The following is a 23,245-nucleotide window of genomic DNA, read 5'->3' as shown; positions in this document are numbered from 1 at the left end:
GGGATTGGGGGAGGGATGAAGGGGGAGGTTGGGTTAGCAGATGTAAGCTTTTATATATAGAATGGATACACAACAAGGTCCTACTGTATAGCACAGGGAACTACACAATATGCTATGATAAACCATAAGGGAAAAGAATATTTTTAAAAGTATATATATATATAACTGAATCACTTTGCTGTATAGCAGAAATTCACACAATATTGTAAATCAACTATACTTCAATTAAAAATATACTGATTAAAAAAAACTTAGCTTTTCAGAGATGCCTTCCCTGAGCACCTACACAGTCACCACCACCCCTGCTCCCAGCTCTTCCCAGTGCTCTCAGCACTGTTGCTAGCACACCCTCTGACTTACAGTGCAAATAAGGCTGTTGTGTATTACCTAGAAGAACGCCTGACACTTAGTAGGTGCTCAGTAAAACTGTGCTGGATAAATGAATGAATAACAGGATGCACATGCATATAGTACATAGACCCAACCACCACTTACTGCTCTGTGGGTAAGAAGACACCTGCAAAGGAATTGTACTAGAGCATTCGAAAGGCAACCGCAGGTGGGGTAGTTCCCAGCCATGTGAATACTCAGAGCAGTTTACTCCCACCAACCAATCCTCACTAAATGCCAACTAATTAAGGAAACCCCACCCTCTAGGTTCACCAACTTGTGTGGACTTTCTATTGACAAAGTGACACTCCTCACAGATGAATTTCTGGTACTACAGGAGAATTAGGATGGCTTCTGAAGCTGAAGAGCAACTAGTCAGTCTCCAGAAAGCCCAGGTACAGAAGTTTCATAAATAGGACCACAATGAAAAACAATAAACACTCACGCTTCCAATATGGAAAGCACTGATCTACACATCTTCTGTTAATTCATGTACCCCTTACAGCAACCTCTCAAGGAAGTGTTATCAGTATCCCCTTTTTATTTCTGTGAAAACTGAGGTACAAATGGATTAAGTCACACAGTTCACAAGTTAATGTGCTGAGATTCAAGCCCAAGCAGAGGGGTTTCAGAGTCTGTACTACTAACTGCCAACCTATACTGCAAAGGAAGCAACCTAAATCAGTTTTTCTCCTACACAACAAAAAGAGAACATAACTCATGAGCAAATAAAATGATAAATATGTAGGAAGCTAACTCCAAGTTTATTTTCCCCAAACCTGAATCGGAAGCTGACCTCTTAAGCAAAAGTTATGCTTGCACTTAATTACATGCATATGATGAAATATAAGAAGCCTATACAGAATCGTAAAAGCAGAGTATTATCTCCTGTTATTTGTGAAACGTTGCACCATGTACTAATCTATTAGAATAAAATCAGATCCATTAACAATAGAAGAAGTGGACTCCTATTTGCTGCATCAATATTGGCTCTACACTGTCATCATTAGATGGCCAGTTTAGCAAAGTAACACTTGCTCTTCCTAATGACTGGCTTGTTGACTATGTGAAACTGCCCATGTTTGACCAATTTTGACCTACAATTATGGCAATTTCATATGGCTCAGCTTAAGAGATTCAGGGCTTCTTTGTTTTTCTGCTTAGAATCAGTCATTTCTATTCATGTCTTTTATGTCTATAAAAAGTCAGAGATTAAAGGCTGCCTTGATTCTATGTACCTAGCTTACCCTTTTAATATAATATGTTTTCCGAGGTCAGAAAGCAGAATAATGCCTACTGCATAGGCTACTTCTTACTAATGTACTGATTTGTTTTGCTAAGAAGTTCTAAGCAATTACATTCTTTCATCCTGCCCAGTCCTTGCAAGACTAAAAATTTAAATATGATTTAAAATAAATTTGTAAGTGACATTATTTCCTGTTCCAATTTTCCCACTTACATTTGAATGAAACTGTGATTTACTGCAAAGTTATACTTTCAAATGCTTCCCCTTTCTTACCTCTGGTTTTTAAAAGAGTTTATTACATGTGTTCTTTAAATATCCAACCAGAGCTACTTTCGGCTTTGAGATATGCCAATTTTTCCTCAGAATGAGTATGATTTTCTATTTATCCAAGGAGGATAAAATAATGTATTGATCTGAGCAGGCCTCACTAGCGAGAGTTCAGATACAACAAGAAGAGCACATCAAAAGTAACGGGCACACAGGGATCCCAGGGAATCTGGGTGCAACACTGGTTGACATTGACCAGTAGAGGGACTAAATCAGTTTCCCTCTAACTGCCTCAGGCCGTCCTGATTGAGACCTTATCGCCATTCTTTTAATATAAGAAGCCTTGCTAAAAGCTGCCAGAGACACACAGAGAAATCAAATATGGCTCCTGTTTTCAAAAACACAGAGAACTGGATCTCATTTTCCAAGGCCAACCTGGCAAGTGGGCCCATCAAGCTTGTCCAGATCCTTGGTTTAGGTGACAAAGTGTCTTTTCCCGCTCAGCCTTCCATTCCTCACATCCACTGATGTAGGTCACATGCCCCATGTCCTCTCTGACTTCAGGCATCTAGTTGACGTACTAATTATTTGACAGCCTCCCAATCTACACTCATTTACGAGGACATCTGCAACCTGGGACACTGGCATTCCTTGGAGATCCCAACTTTTTAATCAAATTGAGTAAAAAAAAAAAAAGATTTAAACTATGAACCAAAAGTACCTGAACACCTGCCATAGATCAAATTCTCTCTCTCTCTCTCTCTCTCTCTCTCTCTCTCTCTCTCTCTCTCTCTCTCACACACACACACACACACACAGAATATATATATATATATTCTAAATGTACTAAAATTTCTACTAAAGGTAGCTAGCAAGTGTGGAGCACTTACTCTGTGTGCTGTAACAAGTGTTTCAGATGTGTGATGTCATTTAATCCTCACAAGATTCCTATGAAAGAGATGTATTATTCCCATTTCAGAGAAAAGGAAACGGAAGCTCAGAGTGGTTAAATGGCTTCCTCAGAGACACAGAGTGCTGAGCTTGGTTTCAAACCCAGAGAATTGGATTTCAGAGTCCATGATCTTACACAGAGTATCTTACAAAAGAACAATTATGGAGGTCGCGGACTAATTCTATAAAATACAAAGAGATGGCAATAAACTGAATGTTTTAACCTCAGTGTCTCCCAGCTCAATATACATTCACTAGATAATGGCCTTTCTTCCCTTTCACTGCAGCTCTGTTGGTTCTGTCAGATATAAATGCGCTGATGCCTGCATCTTCCCAGAGCACACTCAGCTTAAAAAAAGATGAGCTCAGAGTAAGGACTGATCCCTTCCCATGCTTCATTGACAAAACCTACCAAACTCTCCCTTGGTCAAACTCATGTGTTTTCATCCCAGAAAAATGCATGTTGTGGCCCAGGCTAGAAGAAGAGATCTAGAAAGATTTCTACCTCTCTACTATGGAAAAAACCCCACGATCATTTTCCAGAAGTAAAGAATCCTGAGGTTTAATTTCCACTTGCCCAGTGTTCTTACAGATTTTGAATTATTTCCATGTTCCCAACACAGGAATACTTGAAAAAAAAAAAAAAGGCTATATTAGGCACAGAAAAATCACTTCAAAATCATTTAGGAAGAGGAAAAAATAGCACAGAAGCTGTGAGATTTTTTTTTTTTTTTTTTTTTTTTTTTTTGCGGTACACAGGCCTCTCACTGTTGTGGCCTCTCCCGTTGTGGAGCACAGGCTCCGGACGCACAGGCTCAGCGGCCATGGCTCACGGGTCCAGCCGCTCTGCGGCATGTGGGATCTTCTCGGACCAGGGCACGAACCCGTGTCCCCTGCATCGGCAGGCGGTCTCTCAACCACTACGCCACCAGGGAAGCCCTTATTTTTTTTTTTAATTTATTATTTTTATGTTTTTTTCTACTTTCCATTCATTTATTCTTCATATTATTTTTTAACATCTTTATTGGAGTATAATTGCTTTACAATGCTGTGTTAGTCTCTGCTGTATAACAAAGTGAATCAGCTATATGTATACATATATCCCCATATCGCCTCCCTCTTGCATCTCCCTCTCACCTTCCCTATCCCACCCCTCTAGGTGGTCACAAAGCACGGAGCTGATATCCCTGTGCTATGCAGCTGCTTCCCACTAGCTATCTATTTTACATTTGGTAGTGTATATATGTCAATGCCACTCTCTCACTTCATCCCAGCTTACCCTTCCCCCTCCCCATGTCCTCAAGTCTATTCTCTACATCTGCATAAATAAGATGTGGCACATATATAAAATGGAATATTACTCAGCCATAAAGAGAAACAAAATTGAGTTATTTGTAGTGAAATGGATGGACCTAGATTCTGTCATACAGAGTGAAATAAATCAGAAAGAGAAAAACAAATACTGTATGCTAACACATATATATAGAATCTAAAAAAAAAAAAATTGTTCTGAAGAACCTAGGGGCAGGACAGGAATAAAAATTGAGAGATTTATAACAGCAAACTCATACCCTTGAAGACTAATTAAGAGTTCCCTCTCTTGTTGCAATTGCCCGCTCCCAGCCTCATTCCTCAATACACTTAAAAACACTCTGGTTTTAAGAGCTGTTGCTAGCAGGGTGTTGTCCAAGTGCATCCTGGGTTGGAATATGGCTCCACTTCCCCATCACCTCACAGGGATCCTTTCTTCTCTGAACATCAATGGAGGACCCAAAGTCTAGGGTATGAAGAGACAACCCTACCTCACAGCAGTATAAGGGTCAAATGCTGCATGTATGCAGTTAACACAATTGTCTGGCTAGGGTATTTAGCACTGCCTTGATATTTCAGGAAGCTTCAGAAGCCATTGGTCAGTTCTGCCCCACTGAGACACTTCACTATAACAGAGAGAGTCTCCTATGATTTGAGGAAACAATTCCTTTTCTGTATTTGATTGCAAAAATGGCCACAAATCATTCCATTATGTGTATCCAGGCCTCTTTGTAGAACTTGATATAAAGAGCTGGCATCTATTTCCTCACCCTATGAATGATTTGGTTTTGCACATAAAATGGGGCAGAAGTGCCAATATGGCAATTTTGCCTCTAGGGCCTTGAAACTTCCATTCTGTCTCAGAACCCACCACAAGAATAAGCTGGAGGATGAGGGACCACCTGGACCAGATCTGAGCCATCCCAGCCATCCCAGATGCAGCCTCAGACATGAGAGGCCAGCCATGATCAGCAGAGCCTCACATCCATCTCCCAGCTACCTACAGATGCCAGAGGAGCCCGGCTGAACAAGAAAAAGTGTCTGCCTGAGCCCACACCAGACTATCAGCCCACACAGGAGTGATTGAAATAAATGGTTGTTGTTCTAAGGCACTAAGTTTGGGGGTGGTTTGCTGCACAACAGAAGGTGACTGATATATTTATTCTGTAAATAACTACAAGAGATAATTAAGGGAGGAAGAGAATGATAAAGGGAGAATCTCTCTCAATGGACAAAATTTAATAAGGAATGATCAAACATTGCTTTTTCTTTTGTAAAGTGGGTTTATTTACCATATGTTCAACCACACCACTATATAATAACACAACCTGAATTAATCATTAGTATTAGAATATTTTACATTTTTGGGAAATGAGGGTGTGATATAGTGGAAAGAATGTGCGTTGGTAATTAAGAGATGTGCATTTTAACTTGGGTTCTTTTACCAGCTAGCTGTGTAATTGTGCCAGACCCCATTCCCTGTCCCTAGATTACAAGAGAGAAAAATGAAGGGATTAGATGTGATAACTTAATTAAGGCCTGGTCCAATTCTAAAATGAAAGATTTTATGCCAATTTTGTCTGAAACATTAGCATTTTTTACCACTACATTTCTTTGATTTCTGTGATGGAATAAAAACACTGCATTTAACCCTCCAACTAAGAGTCATTATCTTCAAGGTACCTAGCACAACATCCCATCTGAAACTGGCTTAGACAGTGAAGGAGACTGATTAACTCATGGATTTGAAATGGTCTGATCTATATCTCAAATGACATCACTGAGGATCTGGTCCTTCACTGGTTTTTCTTCTGCAGGGTTAGCTTACCTATTAGGCTCCCAAAGTGGTATCTAGAGCACCTGAACATCTTCATCATTGGGAACCAAAGAACAAAGTCAGGTCCATTCAACATCCTTGCAGGACATGATGCAGCAAAAGAGAGAAAGGTTCTTTCTCTATAAATTCAAGGAAACTTTTGCTTTGCACTGGCTCTGACTAGACCATTTCTGACCCAATCTCTATGCAGTGACGTCCAGTAGAACTTTCTTTTAGTGACGGAAATGTTCTTTAACTGTACCTGTCCACAGGTGACTCCAGAGCACTTGAAATGTGGCTAGTGTGGCTGAGGAAAAGCATTTCTTATTTTATTTTAATAAATTACAATTTAAATGTAAAATGTAACATGCATCTAGTGGCCACCATATGGGACAGTGAAGCTCTATAATGGGGAAAGGTCAGGTTACAGTAGTTGGCTAAACTAGTCAGTGCCCATTGCCTTGAACGGGGATGCAGTTAATGCCATTCATTCCACAAAGGGAAGTTGTTCTGCCTGGTGTCCCAGAGCCCACCATTTTTATTTCCCATAGATTAATGGCCCAACTCAACATGAAATCCTTTGCCGAGGAGTCATATTGATAAATCTAACCTAGCACAATGCTGTGTGAAAGTCACTTTGGAATAATAGCCTTTTAAAGCTGGGAGTGACCTCAAGGCTCACACACTTCAAATCCATAACTCACAAAGAAAATGGGCTTGGGGTATCAATTGCTTTGCTTCTGGCAGTTATGAGCAGGGCCTGGATTTGCTGACCTTCGGCCATTTTCCACTGTAAAATCGGTCTTTACGCCACAGCAACCAACAGGCCTATTGTGACAGAACTGACTTCATTCCACAGGAAGCTTCGTAATCATTAGCTTATTGAAACTTCCAGTAAAGGATGTTGCCAGAGACGCCTGATACTCTATGCTCAAAAGTCTAAATGAGCCTAAGTGGCCATGTCAATGAGGCAAGCAGGCTGGCCTGGTGGGGACAGTGGTCGACTGGATCCCACATGCCCTGATTGCAGGTGGTCAAATGTGGCCATGGGGGTACTGGTGAACAGTGTTGCCAGGCCTTGTGATTTTCTGAGAAATCCAGATTTACATATTAACTCCCCAGATTCTTTAAATGCTGGCCTTTACATTTTAATATGTTAAGCAGGCCAAGCAAGATCTGTCTGCCTGTGAATGGGTTCAGCCACCTGTTTGCACCTGTGGTAGAGATCTATAAAGTCTGACCTGAAAATAAAGGCCGACAGAGTAGTCGCTGCTGCTGGTGCCCATGTGTTCCTACGCATGCCCACTGACAACTTCTAACCACAACTATGTCTGAGCGCTTTCTTGAAGCCTGAGGCCCATTGATCTGGAGGCCCCTTGGCCATGGAGAGGGGCTGACAAAGTGCTGAGGACATAACAGCCCAGGGAGGAGATGTCCTCAAACACTGACAGGCGGGAACAGATAGGTAAACATCACAGCTCTCTCGCTGTGGTGTGTGCCACAATGTCCCCCAGGGCTCCCCAGTGGGTTGGAGCTTCAGTTGCCCAGAGTGTAACCTATTTGATAATTCAGCCATTATGGGCTGTCTTCCCTTGCCTATCTCAATTCCCCACTGTTCTGTTCACGCTTCATGAGGTCACCTTCCAAATAAAGTACTTGAGCTTGAATCTTTGTCTTGGGGTCAGCTTCTGGAAGAACGCACCCTACAAACACCATAAAGCTGAAGTCGTTTTAGAACTTGTTTGTTTTTAACATCTCTATTGGAGTATAATTACTTTACAATGGTGTGTTAGTTTCTGCTTTATAACAGTGTTCATTGCAGCTCTATTTACAATAGCCAGAACATGGGTTTTTTTGTTTTGTTTTGTTTATTGAAGTATAGTTGATTTAGAATGCTGTTAGTTTCACGTATACAGCAAAGTGATAAATTTATACATATATATCTTTTTTCAGATTCTTTTTCCTTATAGGTTATTACAACATATTGAGTATAGTTTCCTGTGCCATACAGTAGGTCTTTATCGGTTATCTATTTTATATACAGTAGTGTGTATATGTTAATCTGTTTGTTTCATTTTTAATTTTTCCCTCTAGTCATGAACTCTGTCAGGGCTAAAATAGATGAAAATTTCACAACCTAAAGTCCCACCTCTTCTGATCATCTAATGTCTCAATATTCACAATGTAGTGCTGAAACTGCTGGCCTCTTGCATAATGAAGCCAGGCTATAGAAACACATGCTCAACTAAAAATAGAATCCATTATGTATATCAGCACAGCCCTTAGTTTCTTAGCATAGCATCTAGTTCTGCCCCATAAAACTTTTCATTGAGGCACTCACTTCAAACAGGTGCATTGTTCACTATGTAAAACGCTAAAGAGAAATCTTATGCAAAATCATTCCCATCACAATCCACATAGAAGACAGAAGTGAAAACTAAGAATTCTTAAGGGAGAAACACAAATTTTACCACTCAAATGTATCACACAGAAGTAATTGCATCACAAGCTTCCTGTCACACCTGTATATGACCTGGCTCTCTCTGGTTTCCCTGCTGGGCTTATGTATCAATAAAGGAAGGATTCCTACAAATTAATAAGAAATGACATGGCATCATAATTTACCAAGATGATATCTGCTTTTGTATCTATAATACAAATTTAAGATATGAAATAATTATATAAAATCATTTTTAAAACCACATTTGCTTATTCAAAAGTGAAACTAATTTAATGAAATATGGAATTCAAGCAGTAACTTGGTCTACTAGGGGATCTTAAAAACATAAACATAAAGGTTAATAAACAGGGCTTGAGTGCTGAGGACATGTTCAGTAAAAATAAAACAAATAGCTAGTACCTGGAACATTTGGGGAATGGAAAATTAAATGAATCTTAACTGAATATAACAAAAATATCTATTTTGATTCAATCTTGGATACTGAGAATCTTTCTAAAAAATGCTAGTAATTTCCTGCCTTTCTAAGTACAGTATAGGGAATATTATTCAATCATAGCTAAGTAATTCAGAGTCTTGTAGGGCCTCTGGGTGCTCAAGCTGAGTCTGACTTCTGATAGAAATGAGGTCACGGACAGGAAAGGTAGAGTGAGCACAACCCCTCAGGATGTTCACTGAATTGATTTGTGATGTCAGCTTGTTTCCTCTCAGTGTTCACCTTGGCTGCACATTAGATCAAATGAGGAGCTTTCCAAAACAAAAAAAGAAAATCCAATGTCCTGACTGCACCCTAGAGAAATTAAATCAAACTCTCTGGGGATGGGGCCCAGGCATCAGCACTTTTTGAAGTTCCACCAGTGATTTCAGTGTTTCCACGTGCAGCCCAAGTTGAGAATCACTTCATATTTTTTGCCTTTTCCATGCACATGCAGTATACCTACTGAGGTTTATTTTCAGACAAATCTATGAGAAAAAAAATCTCAGAAAGACACTTAACTTGAAAAATTAAACAGGGTCTTTAAAAAGCAAGAAGTTAAGAGCCAGACACAGAGCCAGATTGCCTGGGTTCTATTTCTGCCTCAATTCACAAACCGTATGACCAAGGTCATTACTCAACCTCTGTGTGCATGTCAATGTCCTCATCTAGAAATGGGGGTGATAACAGCCCTAGCCTCACAGGTTCATGGAAATGATTAAGTAAGTGTGTGTGTGTGTGTGTGTGTGTGTGTGTGCGTGCACGCACATGTGTGTGTGTGGGCATGCTCATGTACACATGTATCAGAACAGTGTTTGGCACGCAGAAAACACCATATATGTGATTGCTATTATTGGTGATTATGATAACAATGATAATAAAAAAATAATTAAAAGTAATGTGCTTAAACACTACAATATATAAACTAGATAACTAATAAGAACTTGCTGTATAGCGCAGGGAACTCTACTCAATACTCTGCAATGGCCTAGATGGGAAAAGAATCTTAAAAAAAAAAAAAAGGGGGTGCTTCCCTGGTGGCACAGTGGTTGAGAGTCCACCCACCGATGCAGGGGACACAGGTTCGTGCCCCGGTCTGGGAGGATCCCACATGCCGCTGGAGCGGAAGGGACCGTGAGCCATGGCCGCTGAGCCTGCGTGTCCAGAGCCTGTGCTCTGCAACGGGAGAGGCCACAATAGTGAGAGGCCCACACACTGCAAAAAAAAAAAAAAAAAAAAAGAGTGGATATATGTATATGTATAACTGATTCACTTTGTGGTACACCTGAAAAAAACACAACATTGTAAATCAACTATACTCCAATAAAAATTTTTAAAAATAAAATAAAATATTGAATTAGTGCATATAAAAAACACCTTAAAATATGTGACACCAACTACTTAATAAATCGATTGCTTTTTTTTTAACATCTTTATTGGAGTATAATTGCTTTACAGTGGTGTGTTAGCTTCTGCTATATAACATAGTGAATCAGCTGTACGTATACATATATCCCCATATCTCCTCCCTCTTGTGCCTCCCTCCCATTCTCCCTATCCCACCCCTCTAGGTGGTCACAAAGCACCGAGCTGATCTCCCTGTGCTATGCAGCTGCTTTCCAATAGCTATCTGTTTTACATTTGGTAGTGTATATAGGTCCATGCTACTCTCTCACTTCGTCGCAGCTTACAATTCCCCCTCCCCATGTCCTCAAGTTCATTCTCTATGTCTGTGTCTTTATTCCTGTCCTGCCCCTAGGTTTGTCAGAACAATATTTTTTTTTAAGATTCCATATATATGTGTTAGCATACGGCATTTGTTTTTCTCTTTCTGACTTACTTCACTCTGTATGACATACTCTAAGTCCATCCTCCTCACTACAAATAACTCAATTTCCTTTCTTCTTATGGCTGAGTAATATCCCATTGTATATATGTGCCACATCTTTATCCATTCATCTGTCAATGGACACTTAGGTTGCTTCCATGTCCTGGCTATTGTAAACAGAGCTGCAATGAACATTGTGCTAATATAACTCTTTTTAAATTATGATTTTCTCAGGGTATATGCCCAGTAGTGGGATTGCTGGGTCATATGGTAGTTATATTTTTAGTTTTTTAAGGAACCTCCATATTGTTCTCCATAGTGGCTGTATCTATTTACATTCCCACCCACAGTGCAAGAGGGTTCCCTTTTCTCCACACCATCTCCACCATTTATTGTTTGTAGATTTTTTGATGATGGCCATTCAGACTGGTGTGAGGTGATACCTCATTGTAGTTTTGATTTGCATTTCTCTAATGATCAGTGATGTTGAGCATCCTTTCATGTGTTTGTTGGCAATCTGTATATCTTCTTTGGAGAAATGTCTATTTAGGTCTTCTGCCCATTTTTGGATTGGGTTGTTTTTTTGATATTGAGCTGCATGAGCTGCTTGCAAATTTTGGAGATTAATCCTTTGTCAGTTGCTTCAATTGCAAATATTTTCTCACATTCTGCAGGTTGCCTTTTTGTCTTGTTTATATTCTCCTTTGCTGTGAAAAGCTTTTAAGTTGCATTTGTTTACTTTTGTTTTTATTTCCATTTCTCTAGGAAGTGGGTCAAAAAGGATCTTGCTGTGATTTATGTCATAGAGTGTTCTGCCTATGTTTTCCTCTAAGAGTTTGATAGTGTCTGGCCTTACATTTAGGTCTTTAATCCATTTTGAGCTTATTTTTGTGTATGGTGTTAGGGAGTGTTCTAATTTCATTCTTTTACATGTAGCTGTCAAGTCTTCCCAGCACCACTTATTGAAGAGGCTGTCTTTTCTCCATTGTATATTCTTGCCTCCTTTATCAAAAATAAGGTGACCATAGGTGCATGGGTTTATCTCTGGGCTTTCTACCCTGTTCCATTGATCTATATTTCTGTTTTTGTGCCAGGACCATACTGTCTTGATTACTATAGCTTTGTAGTACAGTCTGAAGCCTGGGAGCCTGATTCCTCCAGCCCTGTTTTTCTTTCTCAAGACTTTTTTGGCTATTCAGGGTCTTTTGTGTTTCCATACAAATTGTGAAATTTTTTGCTCTAGTTCTGTGAAAAATGCCATTGGTAGTTTGATAGGGATTGAATTGAATCTGTAGATTGCTTTGGGTAGTAGAGTCATTTTCACAATGTTGATTCTTCCAATCTAAGAACATGGTATATCTCTCCATCTGTTTGTATCATCTTTAATTTCTTTCATTAGTGTCTTATAGTCTTATGCATACAGGTCTTTTGTCTCAGGTAGGTTTATCCCTAGGTATTTTATTCTTTTTGTTGCAGTGGTAAAAGGGAGTTTTTCCTTAATTTCTGTTTCAGATTTTTAATCATTAGTGTATAGGAATGCCAGAGATTTCTGTGCATTAATTTTGTATCCTGTTACTTTACCAAATTCATTGATTAGCTCTAGTAGACTTCTGGTAGCATCTTTCGGATTCTCTATGTATAGTATCATGTCATCTGTGAACAGTGACAGCTTTACTTCTTCTTTTACGATTTGGATTCCTTTTAGTTCTTTTTCTTCTCTGACTGCTGTGGCTAAACCATCCAATACTATGTTGAATAATAGTGGTGAGAGTGTACAACCTTGTCTTGTTTCTGATCTTAGAGGAAATGGTTTCAGTTTTTCACCACTGAAAATGATATTGGCTGTAGGTTTGTCATATAGTTTAAAGTTTATGTTTTTGCCTCTTAAAACTATTTAAATGAAACAAACGAAGATAAAATGTGAAAAATGGAAAATAATTATATTTTTATTTAAGTCTATTTTTATTTTGGTAAATGCTTAAATGACTCAACTGTAAGTCTCCATTTATGTTACCAGAAGGAAAAAAGAGGCTTGTCCTGCTATTAAATATAGAAAGAGCTTGACAAGGACCCCATCAGTAGGATCACAAAATTTTTAATTGGCAAGAAAAGGAACCAGAGGTCAAACAAATAGACTCACTCTATCTATAACATCTATAATTCAAGCAAAGGAGCAAGACATTGGGTCAATACCAAGGTATTTGTGAATTCTACTCACAGCAAGCGCAAATGGGTTTTCCACATAACAAGAAATAAAATTATGAACAACATACAAAATGTATCCTCTACACATTCCTTTAATCCAGCATCTCAAACTAATTTTGTATCAAAAGGTACAAATATCCCATTATAATAACTTCATAGCATGGAAAGCATCCAATTTAATTTCTACTACAAGACTAGGAAGAGCTAAATAATAAGCAACTCATAAAACTGAGGCATAATTTTGTAATTAAATTATATTAGGAGTAATAAACTCTGGTTACAGTGTATTCAAACAAGCATTGCTGTTGTTATTTGCCTGATAAAGTGCTATGATGGAGACATGAAAATCAGGTTAATGCACTTACACCCTAGAAATGATTCCAAAGAAAGAACAATGATGCCATTTCATAATAATCAGCTTGATTTTAAAATGCATTTACTAAAAAACCATGATTCACAACCTTGTAAAAATTTCCTTTCTAATAGCATGTTTTCTTCTATTGCATCTGCATAGTCTAAGCAATCATATTAGCTGTCCTACAGTAGCTAGAGTTCATTGAGGCAAAAGTTTTGGGACTCAAGGCAGTGAAAAGAAGGAAGTCTTGATAATAAATAAAGCTTAATCTGGAAGTAGAACTGATGAGAATAAGTTTGTTCCTCAGCAATCCAACAGAGCACTGACTAAATTATTCTCACAAACACTAAAATTTAATCTCTAAGGATCTGATCAGTATGGAGGAAAAGGAGCTCCTGGTGCCAATATAGCAGTGAAAATCCAATCCCAAAGTGATTATCTTAGGAAAAAAGACACAGACAACCATGGTGGACCCCAATTCTTCTTGTGAATAATAGCATTTTCTCCTATCCAAGACTTTTAAATCATCTTAAAGTTTATTTCATAAGATGCTTCTGATTCCCGAGGGTCAAAAACCTTTCACCTATGATGCAGTATTTATTAGCAAATTACCCTCAGTGGGAAAGTCTTCTCAACAATAAATCCCTTCTTTTGCCTTGCATAGTTCTGTTCCCAAAACATTACAAAATACATAAATAAACATCTTGTTTGCCCAAACAGACCTAAGTTTCAATGCTTTAGATCAAAAGACCACAGCAGAGTCTAAACAGAAAACAAGTTACTAGTACCTTGAAGAAGAAGAAAAACTCTTTTAAAATATATGTAAATAGATGGTCACTTGGCTTTCAAAACAGCACATTTGTGGTCCCTAACAATTAGTTAGGGACTAATGGTTTAGTCAGAGACTAACTGTCCATTATATACTAATAATGGAAGCCACCACAGTGAACCTTGAGGGCATTATGCCAAGTGAAATAAGGCCAGAGAGAGAGGGGCAAATATGACACGGTATCACTTATATGTGAAATCTTCAGAAAGGGTTGAGGTGTCAGACTCATAGCAACAGAGAGCAGAAAAGTGGTTGCCAGGGGCTGGGGTGCCAGGGAACTAGGGAGAGGTTGGTCAAAGGCTATAAACTTTCAACTATAAAATGAATAAGGGCTGAGAATCTAATGTATAGTATGGTGACTACAGCTGACAACACTGTATTATATAAATGAAATTTGCTAAGAGAGTAGAACCTACATATTCTCACACATACACAAACATAAAAATAAGTGAGGTAGGTGATGGATGTGCTAATTAACTAGATGGGGGGATCCTTTCACAATGGATATGTCCATCAAATCACCAAGATGTATACTTTAACTATCTTAAATTTTGTCAATCATACCTCAGGAAAGCTGAAATTTTAAAATTTAATTAAAAAATTAAACTAATTTTAAAATTAAATGTTTTTTAAAAAGCCACCACAAAGAGTGAGTTTGCCACCATGAAGAGTGAGTTTACAAACTGCCAAGCATTGTGCTACACACATGCATCATGTTTATGAGCAACTCTGAGAAAGTTATACCCCATCTTGCAGATGAGGAAACAGAGGCTTAAATGGTTGAAGAGATTCACCAGACATGACTCATGGAGTACAAGGCAGAGCTAGAACTCCAACCCACATCTGTCCGACTTCAAGTTCTGGCCTCCCACATCAGGACTCTTTTAAGAAAAAGAAAAGAAAACCTCCCTGGCTTAAAGTATATACCTAACAGTTTCCAGTGTCTCTTACTAAGGAATCTTTTTAATGCCCTTAACTATGGGGCATCTATATTAAGTTGTTAGGTACAAAGCAACCATATTAAGCAGTTGCTAAACAAGGATTCTAGTAAAATGAGTTTATTTTAGAGGTGGTTCCAGGATACATGGGGAATCGAGACAGGAAGAGAAGGAAGCCCAAGAAAGGTGTGTTTTCAAGCCAGTTACCACTGAGGGTAAATGGGCTTATTAACCCTGGAGGGCACTGGAAGAAAACAGAAAGCTAGCACCTTTGAGTTATCCCATCCAAGAAGTGAGGGAGCTGTGGTATTTGCCCATCAAACTTCTTTGGTTGGGTGGGTGTTAATTCAGGCAGTGACATGAGCTCCAGAGGCCAGAAAAAGCAAAGGAATGCAAATGCTGGCCACTGGGGTCCAACTCTCGGCCTCAGGAGTAGTAAGGACGTGGGCTTAGATTTTGGGCCATGTCTGCTCTATTAATTTCTTTATGTGAAGGAAATTCATGGAGGGTGAAAGAAAAGACTTAGTCCATAGATGCTGCTGATTTGTTGGCAATGATTGGTGCACTGCTGCAGACCAAGCAATGATCCCAGCCCTCCAAGAGTGATACTCACATGTACTTTGCTGTTTTCTAAGGTAAATCAGTTGCTGTTTCAGGGTTTGGGGAAAACTGCCAAATAAAAGTGAATAGAGTTGATCTTCTTAATTTATAATCATATCACTGCACTCAGTTGACTGTTGAGTGTCTTACCCCATTCACCATAGACAAGAAAGTCCAAAACTGATGTTTCTGGGATATACTAGGGAAGTGTGTGTGAAAGAGGAAACGCCATTGCTAAATGATGATTAATGAAATCTGTGGTGCCTGGTGGTTCTTTTGGAGGCCAGACTATTTTTTTTTAACATGATATTTCTAGATTTTCTTAGAGGTTTATGAGGCATCATTTCTTTTTTTTTTTTTTTCGGTATGCGGGCCTCTCACTGTTGTGGCCTCTCCCGTTGCGGAGCACAGGCTCTGGACGCGCAGGCTCAGTGGCCATGGCTCATGGACCCAGCTGCTCTGCGGCATGTGGGATCTTCCCAGACCGGGGCACGAACCCATGTCCCCTGCATCGACAGGCGGACTCTCAACCACTGCTCCACCAGGGAAGCCCTATGAGGCATCATTTTAAATATTTTTGAATTCTGGACTTTTATGCTGAAAACATCACTGTGTCTTATGTAAATATTTAATTTTTAAACTTTGCTTTTGAACTCTGTATAGAAATTTAAGGCTACCATAAGAGAATGCGGTCTTTAGTTGTCTTTAATAGAAGCTTAATCATTGCTCTACAAGGATCCCAAATGGTTGTCTCATGCAAAATCATAGGCCAGAAAAAGATGGCATATGGTGCAGATGGTGGAGCCCTCCTCTGGTCCTGGGTCCCTAGAAATGACTAGATATGCAGGTGTAAATATATGTCTATCATCTAGGATTATGGGTACACAGAAAGGATTGTACTTGTTCAATCTGAAAGAATGGAAGACAAAAGATAAATGGAATAAAAAGGAAGTAGGAAATGACATCCCAGAAACCCACAGACATTAAAACATAGGAGTAGATCTGGGCCACCCAAAGAGGTGGTGAAGGTATTAGCACTAGGAATGAAATGGGAGCATCAACTCAGGTCAACCCACCAACGCAGCTCCCACCTCCCACACCCTCCACTCTCAGCCAGAAGAAAGCTACAGAAGAGACGGTGCTATCAGAGCTGGCTCCTAAAGGAAAGAATGAGGAGCCACCCACAGACAAGACTAATCATTTGAAGAAATTAAATTTAGAACCAAACTTCACATCGATGTTCAAAATACATTATATGATTGCTATGGTCTGAATGTTTGTGTCCCTACCCCCCAGGCCAAATTCATATGTCGAACACCTAATGCCCAAGGATGGTATTAGAAGATGGGGCCTTTGGGAGGTGATTAGGTCCTGAGGGCAGAGTCCTCCTGAATGGGATTAGCACCATTATAAAAGAGGCTCCAGAGAGATCCTTAGCCCCTTCCACCACATGAGGACACCAGAAGTCTGCAACCCATAAGAGGGTCCTCACTGGACCATGCTGATAACCTGGTCTTGGACTTCCAGCCTCCTGAACTGTGAGAAATAAATATCTGTCATTTATAAACTACCCATTCTATGGTATTTTGTCAGAGCAGCCTAAGTGGACTAAGACAACTATACATGAATTAAAAATCTAAACTAATAATAATGATGGCTATGAGGATGATGAATAAGAAAGGCTTTAAATAAAGCAAAAAAAAAAAAAAAGCAAAAAGGTTGAAATGTGAATACATCAAATTTGAGAATGTCAGGTCATCTTTTGTCATGCATAAGTTAAAACTTAAGAAATTCAAAGACAAGCCACAGACAGGAAGAAAATATTTGCAACGTCCCTAACAGCTAAAGGATTAACATCCAGAATACCTGGACAACTCTCAACACAAGGCAAGGAAATTCAGCAGGTAACTCCTGTAAGAGAAAACAGAAATTGTCCACAAATGTAAGAAAATGTACACAGCTCAGTAGCAAATCAGGCAATAGCAAATTAGAGCAGAGATACAATGGTTGCACCAGATTGGCAAAAATTAAAATGTTTCTTAATAGTGTTGGTGGGGATTGAGGAAACAGTTCCTCTCACACAAGACTGGCAAAGTTATAAAATGACACAACCATTAACTAAAATTTAGGATATATATAACCTTCAATCAGCAATCGTACTTCTCAAAATTTACCTCAGGGACGCCTGACCCATATACTCAGAGAGGGATACACGTGGCCGACTATTACTCTATAGTTCAGGATTGTTTTCTGTGGACTAGAAACAGATAACTACCAAGAGTCCATCAATGAGAATTTTTTTTTATTTTTAAATGAAATTTGGTCATCCATTCTATAGGATACATAGAGCAATTTAAAAGAATAAAGTGGATTCATATGTACTTACACAAAAAGTTCTGTAAGACATACTGTAAAGTGAAAAGCCAGTTTGTGGAACAGTAAAAATAATATGATGTTATTTAGGGTACAAATGGATATAAATGAAACAAAATGAAATATTTCCATAGTTAATGTATGCACAAACTCATTAAAAGGAGACCTGGAAAGATACCATGAAACTGTTATCAGCAATTGACTTTGGAAGAGACAAGGATTGGGTCAATGGTGGGAAGGAGTCAAAGGCATCAATACTGCTTTACTCTCTTACAAAAAGAACCTATTAGTGGATTATCCACAAAATAAAAAAATAAATAATATCTGTAACAAAAAAGATAAAGTAGTAGGAATCCTTCCTTTAAAATGTGTTTTTCCTCCTCTTCCTTGTTAATTTAATTATATGTTCCTCTTTCCCCTCCTCCAAGCTCCTGTTTTAGGGATACAAGGAAGAGCTTACTGAACTATATTGAATTTCTTGGATCTAGTAGTGAGTAGTTTTATTTTTACACCAACCTTGGCACAGAAGCAGGGCATCAGCTTACTATGTTTCATGTTCTAGCAGGATAGGTTTTTGTTATTAGCCTTTTACACTGACCCTTTTTTCTTCTTTAGCTCCCATACAGATTCTTCTTGTAGTTCGCATGGTCTTCACGGCTAACACTTCCTATGTTGGTTTATGGTCCTGATATGGCAGAGCTCCCAAGGAAAGTCATAGCATAATGTAGGCAACCTCTTCCATACTCAGGCTGTAGAGGAGCCCCTTCTCACTCATGATTACAAATAAACTGATCCTCTTTACATAACACACACTGACATAAGAAAAACAACCATGCTTAAAATAGTCATATTCAGAAACTCATTCTTGCTAATTACAGTCAATAAGATTTACAGAGCCAACAATAAAAGGGAAAGAATGATTAAAATAAGCCCAGAGCTGGTACAAAGTATGAACATTTATCCCTTAAGATAATGTTCATATTTATCTGCTCCCAACCAACCCCAAACTTTCTTTCAATGTTTCATCAGAGCACATTTCTGCTACCTAAAAATTACCTTCCAGCTCTGTTTTTTAAGTTCTTAAATCACCTGGGCTGTCTGTCTTCTTTGCCACCTATCATTTCTATGGTGACAAATCAAAGGAGGGGTTACAGAAGGAAGCATGTCAATGTTCACAGAGAGTGAAACCAGTGACTTGAAATCAGTGGTGCATGGTACAATGTGGCCATGACAGGAGAGAAGGCATGGATGAGAAACTGTCAAATGTGAGAATTCTCCTCCAGGGTTATAAAGAGAAAGATCTTGTAACAATATTCTTTACCAAGAGCTTCTTAAGCCACTCAGCTCGCCTCTGAGCAGAGTAGGCTTCAAGGGATCACTAATCAAAGGGCTTCGGCACAGGCTTCATGGACCAAGGAGAAACATGGACAAAGACAAAGGAAGAAGCTCCAGGGAGAAGAGAGGCACATCACCCAGATACCAACGCAAGCTTCCAAACAGGTGCAGGGAGGGAATCAGGGGATAAACTTAAAAGTATCACATTTTTTCTTTGAGACGTAACCTCTGTAGTACATGTGATAGATTCATATCAACAAGACTGATTGTCAGAAAAAAATATCTTAAAGAAACTGGGCCTCTAAGCATCATCTGACTGCAACATTAAGCCCATCCCTTCAAATGATTTTATGCAAAAACATGGACTTAAAGTTTGTGTGCCCTCCCCACTCACTTGCAGGTACCATCTCTGCTTGCGTACATTTATGCTCCTAATATATCACTTACAGGAGTCCACCTCCTAGAAGTGGATTCATCACTCGTTCTGACTCCAGGACTGGGCTTAGAGCCAGAAGAAAATGACAAACTTAGAATCATGGAAAGTTTAATTTTTTTCTTAAATCGTCTCATCTTTTAGATACTGATATATGATCATTAACTAAAAAAATAAACCTCAAAATTCTGATACATGACTGATGGTTGACTTATAAAGTGAAAAATGAAATTCCCATCTCTTGGCTAGAACTGGAAGATTAATATAGATGAAAAGAAAATAAATAAAGAGACAGAAGTATTGCTACCACAGTATTTGTTTAAGTTGGTCATAAACAGCATTACAACAAAGAGAAAGTGGTTAGTATTAAAAAACTGAGATTTTTCTACATTTGAAAATAAGCATGAGTTAAAATACTGGGTTCACAGAACAATAGAGGTACATCAAAGAGCCTCTGGTCCTAAACACTTTCTCTTTCTTAAGCAAAGAAATATTTATTATTGGTCTTAAAGGGGAGCTTAACTGAGTTGCTATGAATTATTTTAAAACCCCAAAATACCTTCTGTTGCTTTTATAGAAGCTTGATTTACAAGTTAAAAAATCAAACTGACAGTCTAGTCTCTTGTACAAATACCCAACCTTTAAAAATGCTCTAGGCATTATAAATATATCTTTCATGAATATAGCTTCAACAGTTCTAAAAATAGCCTTTAGGAGGAAAAAAATAAAAAACCTCTTTCAAGCCATTGTTTTATACATAACAGCAGGAAACCAAACAGAATGTCAAAGCCAAAGTGATTAACACACCCAGTAATAAACATGAACAGTCAGTATGAAATCTTACTCAAATACTGTTTTTGACGTTAGCTGGGGTCTATGCTTTAGGCCCATGTCTGTGGCCAGAGATGATTACAGGGCACCCATATTCAGAAAGTAACTCCAGGACCACAAAGCTAAAATCTGTCTTTTGGATGACGTGTTAACAGACCCATTCAGGACTGGCCCTGGGGGCCAGATATTACTGTCTAGCACCCTAAGAGTTTCCCCAGGCTCTACTCTGACCCCAAATATGCCACTGCACAGAGCAGTTTCCATACCACTACTCACTGGTGAAGTTCAGGTTGCCCCCAATGGCCAAAAGCTAAGCTGACAAACACCAGTAACCTTAGATATAGAGAACTAACACCAGAACGTGAAAAGGCACCTCACAGTTTGATGCCAGGTATTTTATTGGTTTCAGTATGGATTTAGCACACTCAATAAAGCCTGTCCCATCTTTCCAAATATCAGAACTTATAGGACCAAAATATTCTGTGGTCTGTGGCCTTGTATGTTCAAGTGCAGAACCATAGCATCATCTATGGAAATAATAACCTACTTTTTATGAATATTCTGACCTAACTACCCATTAAACTCCAAAGAAATCTTATGATCTGCAGACAGTCTAGCTTTTAATAATTCAATATGGAATCATCTCAATTGGTTTCATAATAAATGAGATTCTAAATTCATGGTATGGTGGACAGAAAGCTAAAATGGGAAGAAATTCCTGAAAAAGTGAAGGTATAGTCTAAAGGGATCTTATTCCTGATTTTCTAACAAAAAACTAATTATCAAGGCCAAATTCCTGCTGAGGCTGGGAGAACCCTTAATAAGCAGCAAAGGGGAGAATGAAGAGAAATGGAAAGCCACAGTTACAGTCATCAGCAACAAAAATGACTTTCTCATCATGTTTCTTCATTTTTTATGGGTAGAGTTGGTGGGAGACTTAACAGCAGTAATACTGGCTAACTTCCCTCTACAACAAATGTAATTCACAATGCCATGTTCTTACCCTGAAAAATGTCAATTGTTCTAGGATTTAGCACAGCTAATATTTCAGACCTTGGAAAATCCCAAGACATTTCTATCTAAGATATTCTTTTTAAGTAGAATCTTTAAATAAATTACAAAGAGCCATCCATGAAATGGATAGAAAGCTAAATGCTTCGCAAATCAGCAGCTAACTGGAAAATGTAAGAAAGACATATCTCACTTCTTACCTTGCTTTGATCTGTCCAGTAAAAGAAAAATCCCTGAGGGTCGGTCCTCAGAATAATTGGAGTGACAATAGTGGAGTCCTAGAAATGTAAGAAAATACACGTATATCAACATATGCCACTATAGAAAGCCTTACCTGTGAATTACTTAACAAGTTATAATTGTTAAGTTTCTCCAAGGTCATCAATTATTAGTAAAACTAATAAAAAATTAAACATGATATCTTTAACATCATAGGATTGTTAATTATATAACTGAGGTACTTTACTAATAATTAGAATTTTGGGACATTACTTATAAAGGAAAAGGCCAGTGATGCATGTATTTATTGATTAAGGCAAGTTTTTAAAGGCACTGGCATGTTTTCTAACAAAAAGCTATATTTGGTTTTCCAAATAATTTTAACACTAAACATCATTACATATTTTATAAGATTAAAGTTAATTAAAATCCATTCTTCAGGATATTATTTTAAATCACATTTGCTCTATAAAATGATTTTTAATTGTACTGAAGAGAGTAAACACAGCATTTAGGCATTGCTGTTTCCAAGGTAACAGTAAATAAGGCCATCTTCTATATATTCGGAAGGCTATACACAAAATTGTTATAAATTTAAATTTCACACAATAAAATAAAACATCATAAACAGTCTTCTGAGTTTAAAGCATGCATATTATAAAGCAAAAACTGCCTGTATTGTAATTATAATATTAAACATCTCTAAAATATGTGTTCTTTTCTTTTGGCAATTTTCAGAAAGGCATACCATCTGCACAAAGAAACACATGTCACTGGATATGGATTTTTATACTGAAATACTGGGACCTTTGCAGGAATTGCATTTTTTAAAGAGACATAAATAACCAGTTTATTTCAACTTTTTCGTACACATTGTAACTCTGGTATGTCATATCCTCTATCTGATTAAAAAGATTTGTAATAAATTTAGAACTTGCAGAGATAATTTTGGAATTTGGGATTGTCTTCCTGATGGTTAGAGCAGATCTAAGGCTTTTGTACACAGGGTAAGTTTTATTATAAGAGCCAGGTTCTGGAGGCCAACCCCTCGGGCTCAAATCTCTGCCTGTCCCCTCCTCGTGCCTCATTTTGCACAACCACAACTGGAAAAAAAAGAGATAATAATCATACCTCCCTCAGAGTTTTGTTGTGAGAATTAAACAGGATAATTTGGGTAAAGCACTTGGATCAATTCTTGGCACATAAAAATGTTCATTATTACTCTAGTGGATTATGTTTAAAACCTGATTTATTAAAATATTAAATGAAAGTTTATCATGGCATTCTTTTTTTATTGTGGTAAGTATATATAACATAAAACTTACTATTTTTAAGTGTAAAGTTCAGGGGCATTAAGTACTTTCACATTGCTGT

The 23,245-nt window shown here is 38.2% G+C and overlaps 1 protein-coding gene across 2 annotated transcripts in view; it reads right to left on the bottom strand.

Annotated features, from left to right (window-relative positions):
* Positions 1-23,245, bottom strand: part of PLCB1 (phospholipase C beta 1) — a 699,301-nt gene that overhangs the window by 659,205 nt on the left and 16,851 nt on the right. For both annotated transcript variants that reach the window (XM_081257138.1, XM_081257139.1), the window contains exon 2: positions 21,853-21,930. In XM_081257138.1, the coding sequence (XP_081113264.1) occupies positions 21,853-21,930 (78 nt within the window). The remainder of the gene's footprint in view (positions 1-21,852; positions 21,931-23,245) is intronic.

Source organism: Mesoplodon bidens (assembly GCF_964165515.1).
Source record: "Mesoplodon bidens genome assembly, chromosome: 15".
Lineage (NCBI taxonomy): Eukaryota > Metazoa > Chordata > Mammalia > Artiodactyla > Ziphiidae > Mesoplodon > Mesoplodon bidens.
The sequence above is the reverse complement of the archived record's forward strand: the minus strand, read 5'-3'. Positions and strand labels throughout refer to the sequence as shown.